The following is a 25371-nucleotide window of genomic DNA, read 5'->3' on the forward strand; positions in this document are numbered from 1 at the left end:
CAGACCGGTGGCTCAGTAGACCGGCGAATCAGAGTGCCGGAGGGTAGCAACGGGAGGAGACGTGACACTGACTGACTGGCATGACTGGTATGGCTGACTTGCTGACTGACTGACTGACTGGCCTGGCTGACTGACTGACTGGCATGACAGAATTGCTGACTGACTGACTGACTGGCCTGGCTGACTGACTGACTGACTGGCATGACAGAATTGCTGACTGACTGACTGACTGGCCTGGCTGACTGACTGACTGGCATGACAGAATTGCTGACTGACTGACTGACTGACTGACTGACTGGCATGGCTGACTGACTGACTGGCATGACAGAATTGCTGACTGACTGACTGACTGGCATGGCTGACTGACTGACTGGTATGGCTGACTTGCTGACTGACTGAATGACTGACTGGCATGGCAGACTTACTTACTGACTGACTGACTGACTGACTGGCATGGCTGACTGACTGACTGACTGGCATGGCTGACTTGCTGACTGACTGACTGACTGGCATGTCTGACTGGCATGACTGACTGACTGACTGACTGTTTGACTGACTGACTGACTGGCATGGCTGACTGACTGACTGACTGACTGACTGACTGACTGGCATGGCTGACTGACTAACTGACTGGCTGTTTGACTGACTGACTGACTGGCATGGCTGACTGACTGACTGACTGACTGACTGACTGACTGACTGGCATGGCTGACTGACTGACTGACTGGCATGACTGACTGACTTGCATGGCTGACTGACTGACTGACTAGCATGGCTGACTGACTGACTGACTGGCATGGCTGACTTGCTGACTGACTGATTGACTGACTGACATGGCTGACTGACTGGCATGGCTGGCTGACTGACTGGCATGGCTGACTGACTAACTGACTGGCTGTTTGACTGACTGACTGACTGACTGACTGACTGACTGGAATGGCTGACTGACTGACTGACTGGCACGGCTGACTGACTGACTAACTGACTGGCTGTTTGACTGACTGACTGACTGACTGGCATGGCTAACTGACTGACTGACTGGCATGGCTGACTGACTGACTGGCATGGCTGACTTATTGTCTCCGTGGAACTTTTCCACACATGTGACAGTGACAGACACCCTGTGTGTGTGTGTATGTGTGCTGGGTGGAGGGGTAGAGAGAAATTAAATTGGTATATGTGTGAGAGAGTTTACGTGTTTGTGTGTGTGTGTGTGTGTGTGTGTTTGCGCCTGCCTGCGTGCTGGTGCGTGCGTACGTGCTTGCATTTGTGAGCACTATGTGTGTGTGCATTTGTGTGCATGTGTGCGCAAGTCTGTATTTTGTGTGTGTGTGTGTGTGTGTGTGTGTTTGTGTTCTGTCTGTGTGTTTGTGTTCTGTCTGTGTGTATGTGCATCTGTCTCTGTGTTTGTGTTGTGTCTGTGTGTATGTGTTCTGTCTGTGTGTTTGTGTTCTGTCTGTGTGTTTGTGTTCTGTCTGTGTGTATGTGCATCTGTCTGTGTGTTTGTGTTCTGTCTGTGTGTTTGTGTTCTGTCTGTGTGTTTGTGTTCTGTCTGTGTGTTTGTGTTCTGTCTGTGTTTTTGTGTTCTGTCTGTGTATGTACAGTGTGCATGACTCTTTCTCCAATACCTTGGACTGGAGCATGTCAGCAACTCTCCATCAAATCAAATCAAAACAAATTGTATTTGTTAAATTCGTACTTACGAGCCATTTCCCAGCAATGCAGTTAAAAAGTAAGAAAACTAACAAATAGAATAATAACACAATAAAATATCACAATCAAATAACAATAACAAGGCTATATACAGGTTATATACAAGGAGTACTGGTACCGAGTCAGTGTACTGGGGTACGAGGTAGTTGGGGTGATTGAGGTAATATGTACATGTAGGTTTGGTTAGGTGATTGATTGATATAGGTAGGGGGTGAAAAGCAGAAAGTCCGGGTAGCCGTTTACTGTGACTTGGGTGGCTGGAGTCTTTGACCATTTTTAGGGCCTTCCTCTGACACCACCTATTATAGAGGTCTTGGATGGCAGGGAGCTCGGCCCCAGTGATGTACTGGGCCGTACGCACTCCATGTGGTGTCACCAACTCATGTGTCACACTGTCCCCTTCCTACCACCTCACCGGGTGTCGCTATGCATTGAACCCACTCTGCCTGTCAGAAGGCTGAGAGAGCTATGGACAGATGAGTCCTTGACCACTGACAGGTCTATATAGTCACTGGTGTCCATTATCGATAGGATCTGTTCAGTAGAGGGTCTGTGACAGCTGTTGATGGGGACAAAGTGATAGGTGAATCAATGGAGAGATTGGGCTATAATCACCATCTGATGTGGGGAGTGGGGGATATTCACACACACATCACATGCTCATGCACACACGCAGGCAGGCACACAAACACACACACACACACACACACACACACACACACACATTTTATCTGATCAAATCTGTGGATCCTACAATGAATCTCCATGATTGCACAACCATACATATACTAACACAAAAAACAACACTAATGTACATCCAAATACATTCATAATGTGTACCAACCCATGTACACATACTTGTGCTCCTGCACACACATGCACACGCGCGCGCGCACACACACATACATACGGTATGTGCTGTTTAGCAGTGCTGTTTAAATCTTAACTACAAGGCTGGCTGGAATTGCTTTCTTGTCCTGGGGGAGATTGATTCATCCAGGAGAGGGCTATTTGCATTGTTCCCTTATTCTGCACAGCCATTCTCCATCTGATCAGCAGCTCTGATACAGAGGTGATGAATGAATGCCCACCACTACTGAACATTCATCCTGAACACTGGGAGGGGAGAGACAGAAGTGCTGGGAGTGTAGAGCCTGAGGAGAACCAGTGAGAACCAGATGAAACCAGTGAGAACCATTAATGGGCTATAGAGTACTAGAACCTTTCAGCCAAGGAGCAAATGGGAGACATTTTTTAAAAGAGAGAATGAACATTTCTTGTTAATTTAGGTAAGAATGTCTATAGCATAGGCAGCAATAGGAGTTTGTCAATAGGAAAGACCCATTCACAGAATATGTTAAAGGGGATTTATCTGTTCTAGGGTCACGTTCAATTATCATCTTCTTTTTGCAGCGCATGTGAAATCAAACTGCAATTTGCTTTGCAGAAACGGTAATCAATAGGAGGTCCCTCCAAGAGCCAAATAATCAAATCAGTGTTGTGTGTCCCGTGGCTCTAATAACGGTCTCACAGAGCCTGGATGTCATTTCACAGTGCCTCAATAAGGGAGAAGATTACAGCCTGTGATAATGATGATGATAATCACTAGATGCATCTTCTAGCCAGCCGCTTTCCATGAGCAATCCTTCCTCCTGGCAAAAAATAATACAGGTACACTGGGAAAGAGGGGAGGGAGGGGAAAAGGGGTGACAAATCACGAAAACAATTCCTGGCCAGGAAATGAACGGTTAGCCTTGCCAGTCACCCCACAGGAGGAATGGATGCATGTGGATATTCACAGGAGGATGTGATGCAGTTATAGCAGGAGAATCTGTCCGAATTTCTCAAAGTGTTGTGTTTGTGTAGTTGACTACATCATTTGATGGATGAGAACTGAAGGATGTTAGTGCAACCAGTACTCAACAGCATAATCCCAGAAACCCTAGACCCACTCCAATTTGCATACCGCCCCAACAGATCCACAGATGATGCAATCTCTATCGCACTCCACACTGCCCTTTCCCACCTGGACAAGAGGAACACCTACGTGAGAATGCTATTCATTGACTACAGCTCAGCATTCAACACCATAGTGCCCTCTAAGCTCATCACTAAGCTAAGGATCCTGGGACTAAACACCTCCCTCTGCAACTGGATCCTGGACTTCCTGACGGGCCGCCCCCAGGTGGTAAGGGTAGGTAACAACACATCTGCCACACTGATCCTCAACACGGGGGCCCCTCAGGGGTGCGTGCTCAGTCCCCTCCTGTACTCTCTGTTCACCCATGACTGCATGGCCAGGCACGACTCCAACACCATCATTAAGTTTGCCGACGACACAACAGTGGTAGGCCTGATCACCGACAACGATGAGACAGCCTATAGGGAGGAGGTCAGAGATCTGGCCGTGTGGTGCCAGGACAACAACCTCTCCCTCAACGTGACCAAGACAAAGGAGATGATTGTGGACTACAGGAAAAAAAAGAGGACTGAGCACGCCCCCATTCTCATCGACGGGGCTGTAGTGGAACAGGTTGAGAGCTTCAAGTTCCTTGGTGTCCACATCACCAACGAACTATCATGGTCCAAACACACCAAGACAGTCGTGAAGAGGGCACGACAAAGCCTATTCCCCCTCAGGAGACTAAAAAGATTTGGCATGGGTCCTCAGATCCTCAAAAAATTCTACAGCTGCACCATCGAGAGCATCCTGACTGGTTGCATCACCGCCTGGTATGGCAACTGCTTGGCCTCTGACCGCAAGGCACTACAGAGGGTAGTGCGTACGGCCCAGTACATCACTGGGGCAAAGCTTCCTGCCATCCAGGACCTCTATACCAGGCGGTGTCAGAGGAAGGCCCTCAAAATTGTCAAAGACTCCAGCCACCCTAGTCATAGACTGTTCTCTCTGCTACCGCACGGCAAGCGGTACCGGAGTGCCAAGTCTAGGTCCAAAAGACTTCTCAACAGCTTCTACCCCCAAGCCATAAGACTCCTGAACAGCTAATCATGGCTACCCGGACTATTTGCACTGCCCCCCCACCCCATCCTTTTTACGCTGCTGCTACTCTGTTAAGTATTTATGCATAGTCACTTTAACTCTACCCACATGTACATATTACCTCAACTACCTCAACTAGCCGGTGCCCCCGCACATTGACTCTGCAACGGTACCCCCCTGTATATATAGCCTCCCTACTGTCACTTTATTTTACTTCTGCTCTTTTTTTCTCAACACTTTTTTGTTGTTGTTGTTTTATTCTTACTTTTTTTGTTTAAAATAAATGCACTGTTGGTTAAGGGCTGTAAGTAAGCATTTCACTGTAATGTCTGCACCTGTTGTATTCGGCGCATGTGACCAATACAATTTGATTTGATTTGATTAGTATGACTGATATAATGATTGCAGAATCTCATCTCAAAGAAGAGACAAATGGGAACATTTTCCCTGTTTGTATTTTATATCGAGGACAGTATGCTGTGCATGCCTTTTCAAATGTTTCGCTCAATTGAATATCAGTCTAGACAGTGAGTTGGAGGTGCCACCAGTGTCAACCAGCCAGACAGTCACCATGGCGCATGCATCTGGTGAACTTCACGAGTCACGGCGTCGGCAGCTGGAAATGCCAGGCGGGCATTGGGTAGGGGGCAGACCCCATAGTGGTGGTGTTCAGGCAACCGTGTCCCAACCCGGCAATCAGGCATCAGAGGAAAGAGACACAGGAGTCTCAACTGATCCATCAGGTTTTAGATTTGTGTTTGGCCCTGTCCGGCGTGATAAATTACCGAACTGACAAACTCCATCAGAAACCTATTAAATCACAAGCCTGTTATCTGACTGATTATACATCATAAGATCCTCTCTGTGTGGTGACGCCTGTGATTTAAGAATAAAGAAACAGATGTACTGAGTGACAGGAGAGGGTCCTGAAATGAATGTTTTGGCAGAAAACATGATGGTAGACGGGGCCTCAACGTAGACTGAAAGGAGAGAAATGACAGATTCATTTGTTTCTTTTTTTGCAGGTGATGATTTGTTTTTGTGTGGGGAGATTGGTGTGATTAAGTTTGAGACTATTAAAGGTTATGATCAAAGTCCAACCAGAACCCTCCTTGATAGTGAGGCTAAATTGAGCCATTAGGGTTACTTGAGTGCAATAAAGTTAATAAATATAGTAAAAAGTTGTCATGAAATGTCATGTAGTTCACAAAAAATGTGAGAGTAAAAATGGAAGTAGATGAAGGCTATATGGAATATTTGTTAGCCTTGCATCTCTGTGTGTCAAGGTGACATCATATGAAAGATGCCCTCCGGGAACTTAAGTACAACAAATTTGTAACATATTACAATAATTGGATTTGTAACATATCACACAAATTGCTAAATGTATATGATATCATATGAATTGCAAAATTCGGAACACATCCCATGAAATGGATGACGTGGTACACAAAAAACGGGGACCCATTTTGACTCATGAGCACCGTTTTCAAAACTACTGGCTGAAATTGTATAAAAGTTTGAGAGTGTCTTGAAACAATTGAGACATGGATTGTGTATGTGTGTCATTCAGAGGGTGAATGGGAAGACAAAATATTTAAGTGGTTTGTGTCAAGAACACAATGCTGCTGGGTTTTTCACGCTCAACTGTTTCACGTGTGTATCAAGAATGGTCCACCACCCAAAGGACATCCAGCCAATTTGACACAACTGTGGGAAGCATTGGAGTCAACATTGGCCAGCATCCCTGTGGAACGCTTTCGACACCTTGTAGAGTCCATGCCCTGACGAATTGAGGCTGAGCTGAGGGCAAAAGGTAGTGCAACTCAATATAAGGTGTTCTTAATGTTTTGTACACTCAGTGTATATTTCATGCAGTACAGAAAACTGGAAAGTTAGCACACAAGTCACACATTTACATTTCCACATATTCAAAGTCTCTGCGGCCTACTGTCCAACCGTGTATTGGCCCGCGGTGTATTTAGATGTGTTTCCCCCTACTATGTAAAGCGCTTTGAGTACCTCAGTTGGTAGAAACAGCGCTATATAAATCAAATTAATTAATTAACACGTCACAGAATCTGTTGTCTTTTTATGCTCTTAGAATGAACCCATTCCTTCTGAAGTGAATACAATACAAATTGAATCTGCCTTAACTGCTGACGAGCCCTGTCCTGTATAGTACTGTACATACAGACTGAGCTGTGTTGTCACATAGTTGCTGGTACTGTTGATCATGCACTTGTGATGCTGCAGATACAAAGCACCACAGCCCCACTACATACTCTGGCTTGTTTCCCACTCCTTGCTAACCTCGTCTCCAGACTACCGAGGAAGTGTCTGGTGCGTGACACTAGCTCCTGGCTGACGTAGCCTGGAGAGGAGTACTTTGGAAAAGCATACAATTGTATACCTTGGGGTCAGTGGAGGCTGCTGAGGGGAGGACAGCTCATAATAATGTCTGTAACGGAGCAAATAAAATGGCATCAAACACGTGTTTGATGTATTTCATACAATTCCACTTATTACGCTTCAGCCATTACCACGAGCCCGTCCTCCCCAATTAAGGTGCCACCAACCTCCCGTGCTTGGGGTATAATATTTGAGTTGTTTATTCCTTCTTTAATTTAATATTTTTACATGTTTTATTTGATTTTGGAATCCTCTTCATTTAATTCATACTTGTAGGAGACACAGAAACTGAAAATGTGCAAAGTCATTTTATTTGTAATAGCACAACATATTTAATGTGTATCATGTAACTGCTTCAGCTTACCATTTCACTTTCATTGACTACATACTAATATGTAGATGACAGAACCTTGAGCACTCACTTGTCCTCTATGTCAGGCACAGGAGGTTGGTGGCACCTTAATTGAGGAGGATGGGCTCATGGTAATGGCTGGAGCAGAATCCGTGGAATGGTATCAAGTACATCAAACACATGGTTTCCAGGTGTTTGATGCCATTCCATTTGCGCCATTCTGGACATTATTATGAGTCGTCCTCTCCTTAGCAGCCTCCTGTGATGTCAGGGGTTTTCAAACTGGGGTCCGCTGAGGTAGAGCAGGGGGTCCGTGATTATTTAATTATTTTGTGTGTGTGGATTTTTTATGTGAAACATATTTCTTTTATGAATATCGCTAGCTGCAACAGAATACCATTGGGATACCATTTTTCTGTCTCTGCGTCCAGTATGAAGGAAGTTAGAGGTAGTTTCAAGAGCCAATGCTAACTAGCGCAATGACTGGAAGTCTACAGGAACATTTAGCATGCTAGCTGTTCCTGTTCATCCGACTCTGGGGAAGTAGATAAATGACTTCATGGCCAAAATCTCGAACTATCCTTTTAATATTGAGGAAATTATAGTAATTGGAGCTAATTACATGGTTTATTTTGTATAGAAAATTCAATTTTTGGATGGAAAAACTGTTTTAGTTCAACTTAAATGACCAAAACCAGATAGAAAGCATGCAGAAAATATATTGAATTACACATATTTTTTTAATGATACCATATTTGAGAACTCCGGGCATTCAGGGCACACGCCCATTGATTTTGTTATAATATTTGAACAGGGGAACACAGCATTAGCCATGGAAAAATGCATAGAAGTTCAGGAAATTAGCTTTAAAACTGCAAAATTGGCTCTCAGCTCCAGGGTTAGGGTCAATTCCCAAAATTATATTCGAATTCGAATTCGAATTCAATTCCCTCTGGCTTTCAAGCTGATCATGTCACTGTTCAGACAGCCTAGTTGTACTGGAAATATAGCAATACAGGTAGAAATTGTTGATACTATGTGCATTAAATCCATTAACTGGGAAATGTACAAAATATTGAATTCCAATTGAATTCCAAAGATTAAATGTTTTTACAAACTCAATTCCAATTCCATAACCTGAAGATTTTTACAAATTCTAATTTAATTCAACTTCAATTCTCCACTTCATGAGTGAATTCAAGAATTGAATTGGAATTTCATATGAAATTTGAATTGACCCCAACCCTGCTTAGCTCCATGCCAAACTGTGTAGAATTGCTGGAAATTAGATTCAAAACTGCACATTTTCTCTCAGCTCATGGAAAAATGTGTAGAATTGCAGAAAATGTGCCTTATAAAAGCAACATTTTCTCTAAGCTGCCAAGATACATTTTCTAGCTAATAGACTGTGTTAGAGTTTACACGTCCTCTTCCAATGAACTGTGGGGAGGTCAAAATAATGAAACTCTCTACCAAATCTATTATTTTTTAAATGTTGATTACTTCTACTTATCATTCATCTGATCTTTTGCTAACATATGATGGTCACCCGGTTTGCCTGGGCAGGGGGGCCTGGGCAAGAAAAGTTTGAAAGCTCCAGTTATTTGAATCACAATTACATTGATTTCTGAAGATAATTATACTAAATTGTAGCCTTGAGACAGAACTCCAGTGCCTTTTCGCAGTATTAAAAATAACCACATGAAGATTGTGCCTTTCAAGCCTTAACCAGTGAATAGCCCCACCCACTGATGTGAGTGAACTTGAGCGTACTGCTTTGTCTGACTGCTTGTCTAACTACTCTAGCTAACGATTGGTCCAATGGTCCAATTTATAGAAGCGGTAGAAATTAGGAAGGAAGGACACTTTTAGACTATATTTTATGACGTCCTAAACCAGGCCTCATTCCTGAATAACCCAGTATACGTCAGTAAGTAGTAGGCCTGTTATGCTATAGCCGACTCCACGATTTACGATGGAGTTGATCTGCGACTAGTGTGGGCTCCGACGTCACATGAAATTAAAAACGATTGATGTCAGCAGCCAAAGAATAGCCCGCAATTACAAACAACATTGTTCTGTGTAATTGCGGGCTATTCTGTCGGTGCTGAATCAGTCGTTTGTGATAAGATGTTATGTGGCGTCGGAGCTCCAGTCGGCAACACTAGTCGCCACTCAACTCCATCGTAAATCGTGGAGTTGAGTTTAATCGGCTAGTTATACCGTGCATTCGGCGAATAGTAAAATCTCATTAACATAATGTTCAGGGCAGAACAATGCGACAGCTGTTGCCTCTGTCATCATTAGTTCAGGAATTAACACAGAGGTCCCTCCAAGGACAGGGCCCTGTAAATATACATCCTCTGTTTCTCTCCTGTTATCCTGCTCTCCTCTACCTCTTCTCTTCTCTGCCCTCAGCTCTTCACTCCTTTATCACCTCTCTCTTCCTCCTCTCTCTCTCTGCTCTCCTCATGGCTCTCTCATCTTGTTCTCTCCTTCTCTTCTCTCCTCTCAGCTATTCACTCCTTTACCACCTCTCTCTCTTCCTCCTCTTTCTCTCTTCTGCTCTCCTCATGGCTCTGTAATCTTGTTCTCTCCTCTTTTCTCCCCTCTCTTTCAGACTCTCTCCTCCCATTCTCACTCAGGCAGTTCAGATAACACTGTCTATGGTTCTGAAATCAACTTTGCCATCCATCTCAATGCACTGCTCCCTAAGCCTGTGCGTGTGTGCAAGTGTGTCAGTGCGTGTGTGTGTACTCTCTGTCTGTCTGTACTGATGAAAAAACAAGTCAATGGCCATGTCTTCTTGACTATAATTATACTACTATATTATACACCATGGGATACTAACACAATTAAACGAATTATAATGACAGTCCATTGAAAGAGCACAGCTTACCCTGTTAGCTAAATGTTTGGATTAGGAAAACATTTCATACACATTTTGGTGGGACATAGAATGTGCTATCACAGCTCATATGTACACTACCGGTCAAAGGTTTTAGAACACCTACTCAATCAAGGGTTTTTCTTTTTTCTACATAACAGTGAAGACATCAAAACTATGAAATAACACATATAGAATCATGTAGTAACCAAAAAAGTGTTAAACAAATCAAAATATATTTTATATTTGAGATTCTTCAAATAGCCACCCTTTGCATTGATGACAGCTTTGCACACTCTTGGCATTCTCTCAACCAGCTTCACCTGGAATGCTTTTCCAACAGTCTTGAAGGAGTTCCCACACAAGCTGAGCACTTGTTGGATGCTTTTCCTTCACTCTGCGGTCCGACTCATCCCAAACCATCTCAATTTGGTTGAGGTCAGGGGATTGTGGAGGCAAGGTCATCTGAGGCAGCACTCCATCACTCTCCTTCTTGGTCAAATAGCCCTTACACAGCCTGGAGGTGTGTTGGGCACCTCTGGGGTCTGTGATATATGGCCAATATACCACGGCTAAGGGCTGTGTCCAGGCACTCCGCGTTGCGTTGTCCATAAGAACAGCCCTCAGATGTAGCATATTGGCCATATACCACACCCCCTCGGGTCTTATTGCTTAAATATACTCTTAATTTTAAAGGGACTTCCTGGATAAAGAATCAAATAAATCCAATCAAATACTGTTTAATACAGCAGGAAGTTTAGTACAGTGTACTTTAGCTAAGGGATGTGTCTATTGTCACTGTTCTCAGCATTTATGGAAGGTGAACATCGCCTGACAAACCATCAGGAACTCATTATCATTGAAACCCCAAATACGTTTACATAATGTGTCGATAAACTAGGGAGATCTCATTTTAAGCTGGATTGCATAATCCTACCCATTATACTGTCCACCCTAATCTAATGATTTTGTACCTGGGCCATCTGGATTAGCTCAAATCAAATCAAAATGCAACATGATGTCCAGAGCGGTATCCTTAAATGTCCCCAGAGGGTCAGACTGTTTACCAACTCAGGCCACATACTGGAATACCCTGTACAATAAAATGGTGACTGTCTTTGCAATCATGGCCATTTAATTATTCTTATCTTGAAATTGACTAAATCACTTCTCACCTGACCTCTGTCTTCACTGTTCAAATCAACGTGTAGTGAGCATTTAGTTCAAAATTGAAGTCTAACTTTCTTATGGAGTTCAGTCCAAATATTTCAAAATGAGCCCACCATGTCAAACAAATACCACTATTTATCCAAGATAGTTACATTTTTTATTTAATGATGACACCCTTGGTAATGATATCAGACTTGGTGATAGACAGATGATTAAGTGGTATTATAAGACAAATTGTTCTCATTTATGATGATTTACTTTGTTCAAAAATAAGAAAAATGGGCAGCCATTTGTCTACGGTATATTTGGATGCTGGTGCCATTGTCTGCCAAGATGGGTCCGATATCAACTTGTAAGGACCACAATGGAAATAAGTTGTAAACTTGTTTGTGGTGATCTTAAATGTTGTGTATCCACTTACATGGCTCAATTGTGTTTTTAAATGGTCAAATAAGTAAAACCAAATCTAAATGTGCTGCCTTATAGAGCCACCTGATAAGTTTTAGCTAGTTGAGAACTAGAACTAAAGCCCTGTCCAGGGAAAATCCAGTTGCTTATCTGTCTACGACTAGCTGACCTCCGCTACACCTTTGGCACAGAGAGAGATGAAATACCAACTACAGGTATCCTTGGTGGAAGGATGAAATAAAATCCCACATTTCATATAAAATCCTTACCTAAGCTTTAGGGTGTCTGTGGGTGTGTTGCAATTCTATCTACTTTCTGATCTTTCAGTCCATCCAAACCTCCTCTCTTCAAAGTTGTTATCTTGGCACCTCTAAACCATTATCCTTATTGACAGGTTCTGCTTATCAGGCCAAAATATGTCACCTGGAAGATTAGACCTGCCTTCAACAGCTGATGGCAGGGAAATGTGAAATTATCTACTGAGTATGTCTTAACATGTCAAGGTAGGCATGACAAGGAAGTGTAGGCAAGCAAGCCCCAGCGACGGATATGTGTGGTAGAATGAGGATAACATCAAAGGGGTCAGCTTCCCCAACAAAAAGCCTTTCAACTAGAAAGTGGCCCCTCTCTGAAATGAGATGTGTGTGTGAAGTCTTTTCAGCATTTTTGCTGCTGGCAACAATTTGCCCTTTGTTGATCCTTCTAGCTCTGACCACTCACACACATCTACAGTTCCAAAACATTTCCTCCCCCATTCCTCCAGTGTTTTGCCACTGCCACTCCACTATGGCAGAGGGAAAAGCAAGGCCACTGTTCCTCCTGCAGCTAGCCAGTGGTGCAGGCTAATACGACCCCTTTATGACCCCAGTTCATTTCACACATATGCTCTCTGACACGGACTGAGCTCCAATAGGGGGGTTGAAAAGTCCCTTAATAACTTCTTAGGGTCTTCTATCATCTCTTTTGAAACCTAAATGTGATTACTATCGATCAGATACTTTTACACAGCATTCCACTGAGAACAATATTACAGTCATATTAGTATGATTGACTATGCATCAAAGTGGGTCAGATAAAGTCACACGATCTTACAGTGTGCCCTAGGGCCATTACATTCTGGTTACAGCCTAGACTGGATGGTTTGACTCAATTGTACAGTAAGAACAGAGAAAGGTATGTCACCTCTTCTCATATCTGTTTCCAAATAAAACTCAGAACTCATCACAACTGTATCCGTTTCTCTAGTCCAAAAACACATCAGATATACACTACATGACCAAAAGTATGTGGACACCTGCTCGTCGAACATCTCATTCCAAAATCATGGGCATTAATATGGAGTTGGTCCCCCCTTTGCTGCTAAAACAGCCTCCACTCTTCTGGGAAGGCTTTCCACTAGATGTTGGAACATTGCTGCGGGGACTTGCTTCCATTCAGCTACAAGAGGATTAGTGAGGTCGGGCACTGATGTTGGGCGATTAGGCCTGGCTCGCAGTCGGCGTTCCAATTCATCCCAAAGGTGTTTGATTGGGTTGAGATCAGCTCTCTGGGCAGGTGAGTCATGTTCATCCACACCGATCTCGACAAACTATTTCTGTATGGACCTCGCTTTGTGCACGGGGGCATTCTCATGCTGAAACAGGAAAGGGCCTTCCCCAAACTGTTGCCACAAAGTTGGAAGCACAGAATCGTCTAGAATGTCATTGTATGCTAAAGCATTAAGATTTCCCTTCACTGGAACTAAGGGGCCTACCCTGAACCATGAAAAACAGCCCCAGACCATTATTCCTCCTCCACCAAACTTTACAGTTGGCACTATGCTTTGGGGCAGATAGCGTTCTCCTGGCATCCGCCAAACCCAGATTAGTCTGTCGGACTGCCAGATGGTGTGGCGTGATTCATCACTCCAGAAAACGTGTTTACACTGCTCCAGAGTCCAATGGCGGCGGGCTTTACACCACTCCAGCCAACGCTTGGCATTGCGTATGGTGATGTTAGGCTAGCGTTGCAACCGAGGACAGTCGATTTTTACTCGCTATTCGCTTCAGCACTCAGTGGTCTCGTTCTGTGAGCTTGTGTGGCCTACGACTTCGCGGCTGAGCCGTTGTTGCTCCTAGACGTTTCCACTTCACAATAACAGCACTTACCATTGACCGGGGCAGCTCTAGCAGGGCAGAAAGTTGACAAACTGACTTGTTGGAAAGGTGGCATCCTATGACAGTGCCAAGTTGAAAGTCACTGAGCTCTTCAGTAAGGCCATTCTACTGCCAATGTTTGTCTATGAAGATTGCATGGCTGTGTGCTCGATTTTATACACCTGTCAGCAACGGGTGTGGCTGAAATAGCCGTATCCACTAATTTGAAGGGGTGTCCACATACTTTTGTATATATAGTGTATTTATTGATCCTTGTTAGCTTTAAGGGTACATACATGTGCTCTACCTGCACCCACTGAATGAGAGGCTGCCAATGGTAGGAAAGGAAGTGCTTATGTAGCCCCTTCCTGTGTACCCTTCCTGTGAATCAGCTATCCCCGGCCAAATCAGTGGGCTGGGTCAGAAAGGTTAACCAATGGGAAGCCAAGCTGCTGAGACAGGCTCTTTAAAAATAAATAAACTTTGACAGGATCAGTGAAAGGGGGGAGGTTATGGTTTGCAGTTACTGTACAGCGGGGATTGGGGGCGATTGCTTATGAAAATGAGTTGGAGCGAGGGAGGATAAAAGTGAAAAAGGGAGAGAGGAGGAGAGGAGGAGGAAGAGGATGTGGACTACAATGAAAGGACAAAGATGCGGTGACATAGATATATTACTGGCATTTGTTTCTTCATTAGAGGCCTGTCTTTAGACTGCTGCAGTGGACAGGAATTAGAACTACATTTGTCCACAGCACTACATGAAGGAGGGAGGGACTTGTAGTGTATGGGGGAAAGCCTCCATACCCTGCTGAGCCCTGGAAGGAACAGTCCAGTGCCTCATGAGACTGACCTTGAGAATGATGTTAAAGTCACAGTGAATATCAATACATGATAACATATTACCAATATTAACCATTCTAAGGCCCTAGTCTCTGATACAGTAGAAAAGCAAATTGACCATGTTTTGGCTTTGTTGTTTGACCCCTCATTTTAATCTTCAGCAAGAAGATTGCATGATAATTCATATGTGAATCATATTCCACACTATGTTTAATTGTAAGTAGATAGAAAGTGGACATAGACATTTATATAGAAAAAGGTGATAATTGCATGATTAATGACACTGTCAAAAACGATAATTGGATGTCCTACTATACAGTGGGGAAAAAAAGTATTTAGTCAGCCACCAATTGTGCAAGTTCTCCCACTTAAAAAGATGAGAGAGGCCTGTAATTTTCATCATAGGTACACGTCAACTATGACAGACAAAATGAGGAAAAAAAATCCAGGAAATCACATTGTAGGATTTTTAATGAATTTATTTGCAAATTATGGTGGAAAATAAGTATTTGGTCAATAACAAAAGTTTCTCAATACTTTGTTATATACCCTTTGTTGGCAATGACACAGGTCAAACGTTTTCTGTAAGTCTTCACAAGGTTTTCACACACTGTTGCTGGTATTTTGGCCCATTCCTCCATGCAGATCTCCTCTAGAGCAGTGATGTTTTGGGGCTGTCGCTGGGCAACACGGACTTTCAACTCCCTCCAAAGATTTTCTATGGGGTTGAGATCTGGAGACTGGCTAGGCCACTCCAGGACCTTGAAATGCTTCTTACGAAGCCACTCCTTCGTTGCCCGGGCGGTGTGTTTGGGATCATTGTCATGCTGAAAGACCCAGCCACGTTTAATCTTCAATGCCCTTGCTGATGGAAGGAGGCTTTCACTCAAAATCTCACGATACATGGCCCCATTCATTCTTTCCTTTACACGGATCAGTCATCCTGGTCCCTTTGCAGAAAAACAGCCCCAAAGCATGATGTTTCCACCCCCATGCTTCACAGTAGGTATGGTGTTCTTTGGATGCAACTCAACATTCTTTGTCCTCCAAACACGACGAGTTGAGTTTTTACCAAAAAGTTATATTTTGGTTTCATCTGACCATATGACATTCTCCCAATCCTCTTCTGGATCATCCAAATGCACTCTAGCAAACTTCAGACGGGCCTGGACATGTACTGGCTTAAGCAGGGGGACACGTCTGGCACTGCAGGATTTGAGTCCCTGGCGGCGTAGTGTGTTACTGATGGTAGGCTTTGTTACTTTGGTCCCAGCTCTCTGCAGGTCATTCACTAGGTCCCCCCGTGTGGTTCTGGGATTTTTGCTCACTGTTCTTGTGATCATTTTGACCCCACGGGGTGAGATCTTGTGTGGAGCCCCAGATCGAGGGAGATTATCAGTGGTCTTGTATGTCTTCCATTTCCTAATAATTGCTCCCACAGTTGATTTCTTTAAACCAAGCTGCTTACCTATTGCAGATTCAGTCTTCCCAGCCTGGTGCAGGTCTACAATTTTGTTTCTGGTGTCCTTTGACAGCTCTTTGGTCTTGGCCATAGTGGAGTTTGGAGTGTGACTGTTTGAGGTTGTGGACAGGTGTCTTTTATACTGATAACAAGTTCAAACAGGTGCCATTAATACAGGTAACGAGTGGAGGACAGAGGAGCCTCTTAAAGAAGAAGTTACAGGTCTGTGAGAGCCAGAAATCTTGCTTGTTTGTAGGTGACCAAATACTTATTTTCCACCATAATTTGCAAATAAATTCATTAAAAATCCTTTAAAAAGTAAATAGTTGACGTGTACCTATGATGAAAATTACAGGCCTCTCTCATCTTTTAAGTGGGAGAACTTGCACAATTGGTGGCTGACTAAATACTTTTTCCCCCACTGTAGGCCTGTATGTCTCTTTGGTCAGGTTACAACCTTGAAAATAAAACAAATAGACATGATTGTTTCAACCAGCTTTAGTCTTCATTCTTAAGAGACAGCATCATCACATGAAAGAATGAGTGTGATGTGTAAAAACACGTGGAGGAATTTGCACCTTTTCCAGGTCATTCTCTGTACCTCCCCAAAACAAAACAAATAAACCTATTTTTGGCTACTGTCCCAGAATGCACCTGGCTGATTGACTGACAGGCTCTTTACTATGGATGTTAATGGAGAATGTGCTAGTGCATTTATATACGCGTAAACTAACCAGCCAGTAACAAATAATTCCTCACGTTGACAGGCTGCCATCTCTCCTAATTTCCGGCCGACTGTGCCGACATATTTTCATTCGGCTCGGATTAAACAGCTGAGAAAATGAGCTCCCAATCAATTTTCCAAATGAAAACACTGGGGCCCTGTTCACCCATTTCTCCCCCTACAGAAGATACTGCCATCCATCTAAAACAGACAAGAGGGTGCTCTGGTCCTAGGGGAGATAACTCAGGAAACAACCTGAGCAGGAACAGAAAGCCACAGCAAACCGATACAATCGTCCGCGCGCACACACACTAATGACTGTATATAAACGCAAGCACGCATGCATACACGCACACAATCGTGAGCGCGCATACACGCACATGACCGCATACACACACAATCATACACATAATAGCACACAAAGACGCATACACACACTTACTCAAAAGCACAGACTCACACACTTTATAAAGAAAGTCACCCTAACACACACACTAACACAATAAATATATGATCAGCAATATAAACAAATGATCTATGGTTGTCGAAACAAATCATTAACCTTGTGGCCAAACCCTCCCTAAAAAGACATGAGTCAGCTGCTCCGTTTGCATACCCATTGATGCACATTATTGATAGCAAAATGTTCAATGCATTTCAATGAGGGAGCATTCATTCTTGAGGTTATCAGTAATAGAGAACTCCAAGAGAGGGGATAAGCCTTAAAGAAACAGTCAAGACAGACAACATATATTAGATACCGTCAGTCTCAACCAGGAAACAGCATACATGTGGTCATGTAGTCACAAAAACAGTTTGAAGTCTGTTTTGTGTTCGTATTTTCTCCCGTCTGATTCGGCAGCTTAATGCCACGATGGATATCATTGACAAGGCACGGGTTTCATGAATAAATGCCCCACGCTTTCTCTCTCTCACAGTGAGGGTGGCTCTGTTGAGGGTGGTGTTATCAGGGCTAGACAGGTATTATTCATAGGGCTGTCTTTATTCCTAATGCGATAAAGGAGTTTATTTTTGGAGGTTATTTTCCTCCTCTCAGTGTCTGGCGCAGTGAGAGGATCTGGGATCTGGCCAGAGCTACCTCTAGTGGAGATAAATCAGAACTAACTTCATTAATTTGGAGTTGGAAAATGTTTTGTATGGGGGGGTTCTTCTGTGCTATTTTTACTGAATGGTTGGTTAAGGCTGTTATTACACGACAAGTTAACTTTGTGAGTGCAAAATGGTAGAGATCTGTTACAGTAACAGCAAGTTAATAAACTGTTCTCTAAAACAATACAGTCTTGCAAATTAAAATGACATAGAAAGTAATATCAAAGTGGGTCAATACAAATAATTGTCTGGAACAAAATGTGTTTATTGTGAAATTGGCTTGTAGCTGCTTTGATGTTTAAAACAGTGATATAAAATAATCAGATACTGTAATAATTATATAATAATAATAATAATAATAATAATTAGTCATTTAGCAGACGCTCTTATCCAGAGCGACTTACAGGAGCAATTAGGGTTAAGTGCCTTGCTCAAGGGCACATCGACAGATTTTTCACCTAGTCGGCTCAGGGATTAGAACCAGCGACCTTTCGGTTACTGGCACAACGCTCTTAACCAATAAGCTACCTGCCGCCCTGTACCCTGGAGGGTAGCCAATTTAGTTTCTGCTTCCAAGTCCAGAGACTGTATGAATGTGCCCTTGAATGGGGTACATAACCTGTTGGCGCAGACAAATATGTGGCTGGATAAATGAAAAGTGTGCCTTGGGACACCAGCAGTTGCCAAACATAGAAATTGAAGTCAATAATCACTATTGCTGTGCCCATAATCCTGTTCGTTCCAAGGTCTAAATCTCGAAATCTCCCAATGTACATAAAGAAGATGGGCAAAGATTTCTATGCTGTTCCAGGTTGACTAGCGCTGACATGACATGGACAGCTAACAGTTCCCTTTGTATCATTCAGGTGTTGCTTGACTGAGAGGTTTCATGACGAAGGTGCAAAGGAGACCCCAGTGGTCGCTGGTAAAGCGTTGACAGTCATCCAACCTCTCCAGGCCCACCAGGGTCATGCCATCTGGGCTGATCTTTGACCCCTTGCCGGCCTGCCTCAGGAAGAGGCGGTCGAAGCGCAGGCGTGCAGGGAAAGGGAGGTCCTTGTTGTCATTGGTGACACAGTCCCAGGTGTACCGGCAGTCCTCCGGCTGGCCCAGGGACTCCCATACGTCACAGATGCCCTCAGGTAGACCACCCTGGTTCTTCACCTGGAAACATACACAGACACATTGCAGACATACACACGATGTACATGTCAAACACATCGCTCCCTCTCTCCCTGTCTCACCTCCCAGTCCCTGAGGTTGGTGTCTCCCCCAAAGATGACGTTGTGGTCCTGGGGCTGCTCGCTCATTGTCTTCCACACCGTTCTCAGCTGGTTCTGGCGTTCCAGGGATTGGGGCTTCATGCTCTCCATGTGGGACGTCATCACACACAGTGGATGGCCAAGGAAAGAAACCTGGTCCACGCCAGAGACAGCAGAGAGACACTGAGTAAGGGCAGAATCGTAACTTGAGATCTGCATGTGTAACTTGAGATCTGCATGTGTAACTTGAGATCTGTATGTGTAACTTGAGATCTGCATGTGTAACTTGAATATCTGTGCACATTTTCTATTACTTAATGAAATTTGATGGAATGAGAGACGACAGGAAAAGATAAAGCAAGGTACAGAGAGTGTTCTTACATAGGCCATAAGCAGGTTTCTCCTCATCTTTGTGGTAGGGTAATTCACTATGCTACTCTCTAGAAGTTGAACTCTGGACTTCCTCAGCAGTATGGCAGTGAAATAGCTTCTGTCACTACCTGGGATGGACCATATCAACATAACACAGGAAGGCTAACCATAAACACAGTCATATAAGTACATAATTACAGTCATATAATCCACAATAGCTTTGATGTCATACTGAGAGATAGATTATTTTAAAAAATATTATTAAAGAAAAACGGATGTGTGCTGCGACCCACCCGGATAAATATTTTATTTTATTTAGATGTAAAAAATCAGGCCAAAGAAAAGCTAGAAATGCTCTCAAAATACAAGACTTTGTAAAAAATAAATGTATTTTACCTTTATTTAACTAGGCAAGTCAGTTAAGAACAAATTCTTATTTACAATGACGGCCTACACCGGCCAAACCTGGACAACTTGTGCGCCGCCCTATGGGACTCCCAATCACGGCCGGTTGTGATACAGCCTGGAATCGAACCAGGGGGTCTGTAGTGACACCTCAAGCACTGAGATGCAGTACCTTAGACCGCTGCGCCACTCGGGAGCCCAAGGATAATGACTGAAAAGGTTTTTATAATGTTATTGCTTACCCGGCAACACATGATATGGCTTCAGAACCTGCTGTAAAACTTGGTAAATTGGTGAAATAACCTCTTGCAGTAGCACAATGTCAGGATGGTACCTTCAAGGGAGAAAGAACATGAGAAATCAACACCTTTCACTGCCTAAGATGTTGTTTAATGACTCGTAAACATATCATTTTGTTCTGTGACTTGACCAGGCAGTTCATGAAAAAAATAACATTGTTTTTGATGGATAATAAAGGTTCATATGTGCAGTTTTAAAAGGGAGGGTAAAAAGCATTTACTCCGTGACAAAAGTGAATGAGAAAATTGTGCAGAAGATGAATCTAGGACAGACTTCAAAAGCAATAGGCCAAAATCGTATTAACTGTGACGACTGTCTCCCTCCGATTGGTCACAGCTTCTCTCCACTTAGTGGGAGGGTGGGTTATGGGAATGACACACAACTTCTCACCCTAATGACTATATGACGAAATGTGTTGTGTGTTGATGTGACTCACTCGATCAGGTAGTCCAGTAGCCTTGAGAGACGTTCCTTGATATCGTCCAGGTCCAGGCCGTCTATGTTCCAGGTCAGAAGGGTGAGTTTGTTTGGGTCTCCCTTTTTCTTATGTTTGTCCTCGTCTAGAGATGACTGTGATGACTGTGGAGATGACTGATCTGGCTGATCTGGTGATGACTGTTGTGGAGATGACTGATCTGGCTGATCTGGTGAAGACTGCTGTGGAGATGACTGATCTGTGGATAACCGGGTTGGAGGACCCTGATCTGGGTGTGGTTGGGCTTGAGGCGGCTGGTCCCTTGACTGGGTTAGGGGAAGATGGTCTATTGGTGGTTGGGCTAGGTTAGGGTGCACTAGATTGGGTTGCTCTGGTTGGGCTTGACTGGGTAGCACTGAAGGGAGCGTGGCTGGGTTTTGATGCCCTGTAGGTGGTTGGGCATGGTTACGTTGTGCTGGTTTGGGTTGCTCTGGTGTAGGTTTCTCTCGATTAGATTGCCCTAAGGGTGGGTCAGGTTGCACTGATGGGGATTGGGCTGGGTTAGATTTCTCTGATTGTGGTTGAACCAGGACAGACAGCAATGGGGCAGATTTGCCCATCTCTCCCTCCTTGTCCTCCATCTTCTCGGCACTCCTCTTTTTCTTTCCTCTCTTCTTCTTTCTCCCCTTGGAATTTCCAGGGGCTGTAACCTGTTGGAAGGAGTCACTCGTCTGGTTCTTATTGCCATCTGCTGGCCTGTTTATGTAGGTGTCATAAGAGGATCACAAGAGCAGTATTAGTTAATCAATTATGAATGGGAAAATAAACTGACTTTACAAAATGCCAGACACCTATAATAATATGGCCACTGATTTAGTAGATGCTTTCTTTTATCCAATGCGATCGCTAACACTATTCAGTACTGTATGTGGCTCGTGCAGGAATCAAACCCACCACAAACCAGGTATTGTAACACCGTGCCCCCACCGACAGAGCCTATGTGGCTTGTCACTTACCTTTCCACTGAGTCTTGTTGCTTGTCCCCCATCTCTGTTCACCTTATTTTCACTTGTACACAGCTGTTTCACCCATAGGCACAAAAACAAACTGCATTCAGCTCCACTTACTCCCAACTGACAGAGTAGGCCTACAGGTCCTTTCCAAATAAGGTGACATGTACGTTAGGCTGCTTACTTAATCCTACATGCTATAGTAATGCTATAGTAATGCAGATCTTCAAATTCAGACTATAAAAATAAATACAACTATTTTCATGACCGACCGTGGATTGCAGTGGAAGTTCAGTCTGGAAACTTTGGTTTCGATTCTTCGTAAATACGCCCCCTCTCGAGAGAAACCACGCAGTCATTGGGTGAAACTGAAAGTGACCCGACAACGACAGAACAATAGGTATAATGGTGACGATGGCTTACAGTGGGGAAAAAAGTATTTAGTCAGCCACCAATTGTGCAAGTTCTCCCACTTAAAAAGATGAGAGAGGCCTGTAATTTTCATCATAGGTACACGTCAACAATGACAGACAAAATGAGAAAAAAAAATCCAGAAAATCACATTGTAGGATTTTTAATGAATTTATTTGCAAATTATGGTGGAAAATAAGTATTTGGTCAATAACAAAAGTTTTTCAATACTTTGTTATATACCCTTTGTTGGCAATGACACAGGTCAAACGTTTTCTGTAAGTATTCACAAGGTTTTCACACACTGTTGCTGGTATTTTGGCCCATTCCTCCATGCAGATCTCCTCTAGAGCAGTGATGTTTTGGGGCTGTCGCTGGGCAACACGGACTTTCAACTCCCTCCAAAGATTTTCTATGGGGTTGAGATCTGGAGACTGGCTAGGCCACTCCAGGACCTTGAAATGCTTCTTACGAAGCCACTCCTTCGTTGCCCGGGCGGTGTGTTTGGGATCATTGTCATGCTGAAAGACCCAGCCACGTTTCATCTTCAATGCCCTTGCTGATGGAAGGAGGCTTTCACTCAAAATCTCACGATACATGGCCCCATTCATTCTTTCCTTTACACGGATCAGTCATCCTGGTCCCTTTGCAGAAAAACAGCCCCAAAGCATGATGTTTCCACCCCCATGCTTCACAGTAGGTATGGTGTTCTTTGGATGCAACTCAGCATTCTTTGTCCTCCAAACACGACGAGTTGAGTTTTTACCAAAAAGTTCTATTTTGGTTTCATCTGACCATATGACATTCTCCCAATCCTCTTCTGGATCATCCAAATGCACTCTAGCAAACTTCAGACGGGCCTGGACATGTACTGGCTTAAGCAGGGGGACACGTCTGGCACTGCAGGATTTGAGTCCCTGGCGGCGTAGTGTGTTACTGATGGTAGGCTTTGTTACTTTGGTCCCAGCTCTCTGCAGGTCATTCACTAGGTCCCCCCGTATGGTTCTGGGATTTTTGCTCACCGTTCTTGTGATCATTTTGACCCCACAGGGTAAGATCTTGCGTGGAGCCCCAGATCGAGGGAGATTATCAGTGGTCTTGTATGTCTTCCATTTCCTAATAATTGCTCCCACAGTTGATTTCTTCAAACCAAGCTGCTTACCTATTGCAGATTCAGTCTTCCCAGCCTGGTGCAGGTCTACAATTGTGTTTCTGGTGTCCTTTGACAGCTCTTTGGTCTTGGCCATAGTGGAGTTTGGAGTGTGACTGTTTGAGGTTGTGGACAGGTGTCTTTTATACTGATAACAAGTTCAAACAGGTGCCATTAATACAGGTAACGAGTGGAGGACAGAGGAGCCTCTTAAAGAAGAAGTTACAGGTCTGTGAGAGCCAGAAATCTTGCTTGTTTGTAGGTGACCAAATACTTATTTTGCACCATAATTTGCAAATAAATTCATAAAAAATCCTACAATGTGATTTTCTGGATTTTTTTTTCTCATTTTGTCTGTCATAGTTGACGTGTACCTATGATGAAAATTACAGGCCTCTCTCATCTTTTTAAGTGGGAGAACTTGCACAATTGGTGGCTGACTAAATACTTTTTTCCCCCACTGTATATGTTGAATATGCCTATACCCATAAGGTTCATTTTTATCTTTGAACATGAAATTATTCGGTATATATTGAAGACATATCCTCCCCCTCCCCTCATATATCCCGCTGGTGACACTCCCTCCCCTCGCATGGATGGCAAGCCACTGCGGCCAGACAGGGATGGTGAGCAGCATGACATGAGCAGACTTTCCCCGAATACCAGTGCGCACTCATTTTGCTCAGCTGCAGAGCAAATTGCCTCAGGAGACACTACCACCCAGCCGGCTGCGCCCAAAAGAGCTACAAAGGATGTCTACCGGGAACAGCAGGAGGGGAGCAGTGGAGAAGGGTGGTGCAGTAGCTGGCGTGAACAAGACTGTAGCAACCCAGCCGAGCTAGGCGTATTTCGACTGAACAGTGTGTGAACGCCGGGAAATTACACCCACTCTACAAAATGCCACCATAATTTGTCTTATCGATTGGAACAAAGGCGTTAACTTCTAACGCTATTTGGATACATTGTTGCACCCTTCATCCTTGGTGAGTGTCGCACGTGTAGCCAAATCTTTCTCAAGTGCTGTATGAGCAGTAACAGTGCTGGAGGGCTGCTTTGAATAGTTGAACTGCTCTGGCTTGCTCGGTAGTTTCTATTTAAATTCGATATCCTGTTGTAGGCTACACATTCGAACCATGTTATCCCCTCAACAACCGTGAGATTAGTAGGCTAATGATGTTAGCCTCTAGAATACTGTATAGCAGACCCCAGTCTAGAAAAAAGTTGGTTGCGTCATCATCAAAGGCCTCATTAAACCCTTTTTCTCCACCACCTATTTCGCGGAGGGGAGTCGCTGGCCTTGGTGCTGAAACAGCGTTTTATAATATAAGGGATGGGGAGAAAGTAAAGGAAATCAGCTTGTTGACATTATTGGATGTTGGGTTTTAGTGCGACCACACATTACCAATATGTTAGGTTTACTCATGATTAAGTAATTGATTCATTAATTCGTTATTTAGAGAGCCTTATATGGTGTGAGCTTATTCAGTGACTTTCTCAGCATGGTATGCAAAATACAGATAATGGGATCAATCCTGAGTTCACATGCAGTAACCAACAGTGACCCTTGATCTGTAGCCCTATATTAGAATCACACTTTATCCTAGCCACTACCCTTAACAATTAGCTGAAACAACATAAATATATAATAATTGTTTACCTACACAGTAAGCAGAAGCAACAGACCAGTAAACACACAGCAGGGTGAAAGTAGTAACAGGTTCCCACCAGTAGAGTCCACCATGGGAGGTATGGGCAGAGAGAGGTGCTGTGTCATCCTTGCCAAGGTGGCACGTGGCATTACACTGAGTCACACACGATCCACTCAACATGAG

At 43.8% G+C, this 25371-nt stretch overlaps 2 protein-coding genes across 2 annotated transcripts in view; one reads left to right on the forward strand and one right to left on the reverse strand.

The window, feature by feature from the left end:
• LOC311126543 (NADH dehydrogenase (ubiquinone) complex I, assembly factor 6-like) overlaps window positions 1-25371 on the forward strand; it is a 308710-nt gene that overhangs the window by 37727 nt on the left and 245612 nt on the right. The gene's annotated exons all lie outside the window — the stretch shown is intronic.
• LOC311114363 (tyrosyl-DNA phosphodiesterase 2-like) lies at window positions 18645-22286 on the reverse strand. Its single transcript, XM_084157181.1, has 6 exons — window positions 21985-22286; window positions 20990-21724; window positions 20496-20587; window positions 19858-19976; window positions 19459-19629; window positions 18645-19378 (listed from the first exon to the last, which is right to left on the reverse strand). The coding sequence occupies exons 1-6, from the start codon at window positions 22014-22016 to the stop codon at window positions 19073-19075; spliced, it is 1455 nt and encodes a 484-aa protein (XP_084013307.1). The 5' UTR covers window positions 22017-22286; the 3' UTR covers window positions 18645-19072.

Source organism: Coregonus lavaretus (genome assembly GCF_964263955.1).
Source record: "Coregonus lavaretus genome assembly, chromosome: 3".
Taxonomy (NCBI): Eukaryota; Metazoa; Chordata; class Actinopteri; order Salmoniformes; family Salmonidae; genus Coregonus; species Coregonus lavaretus.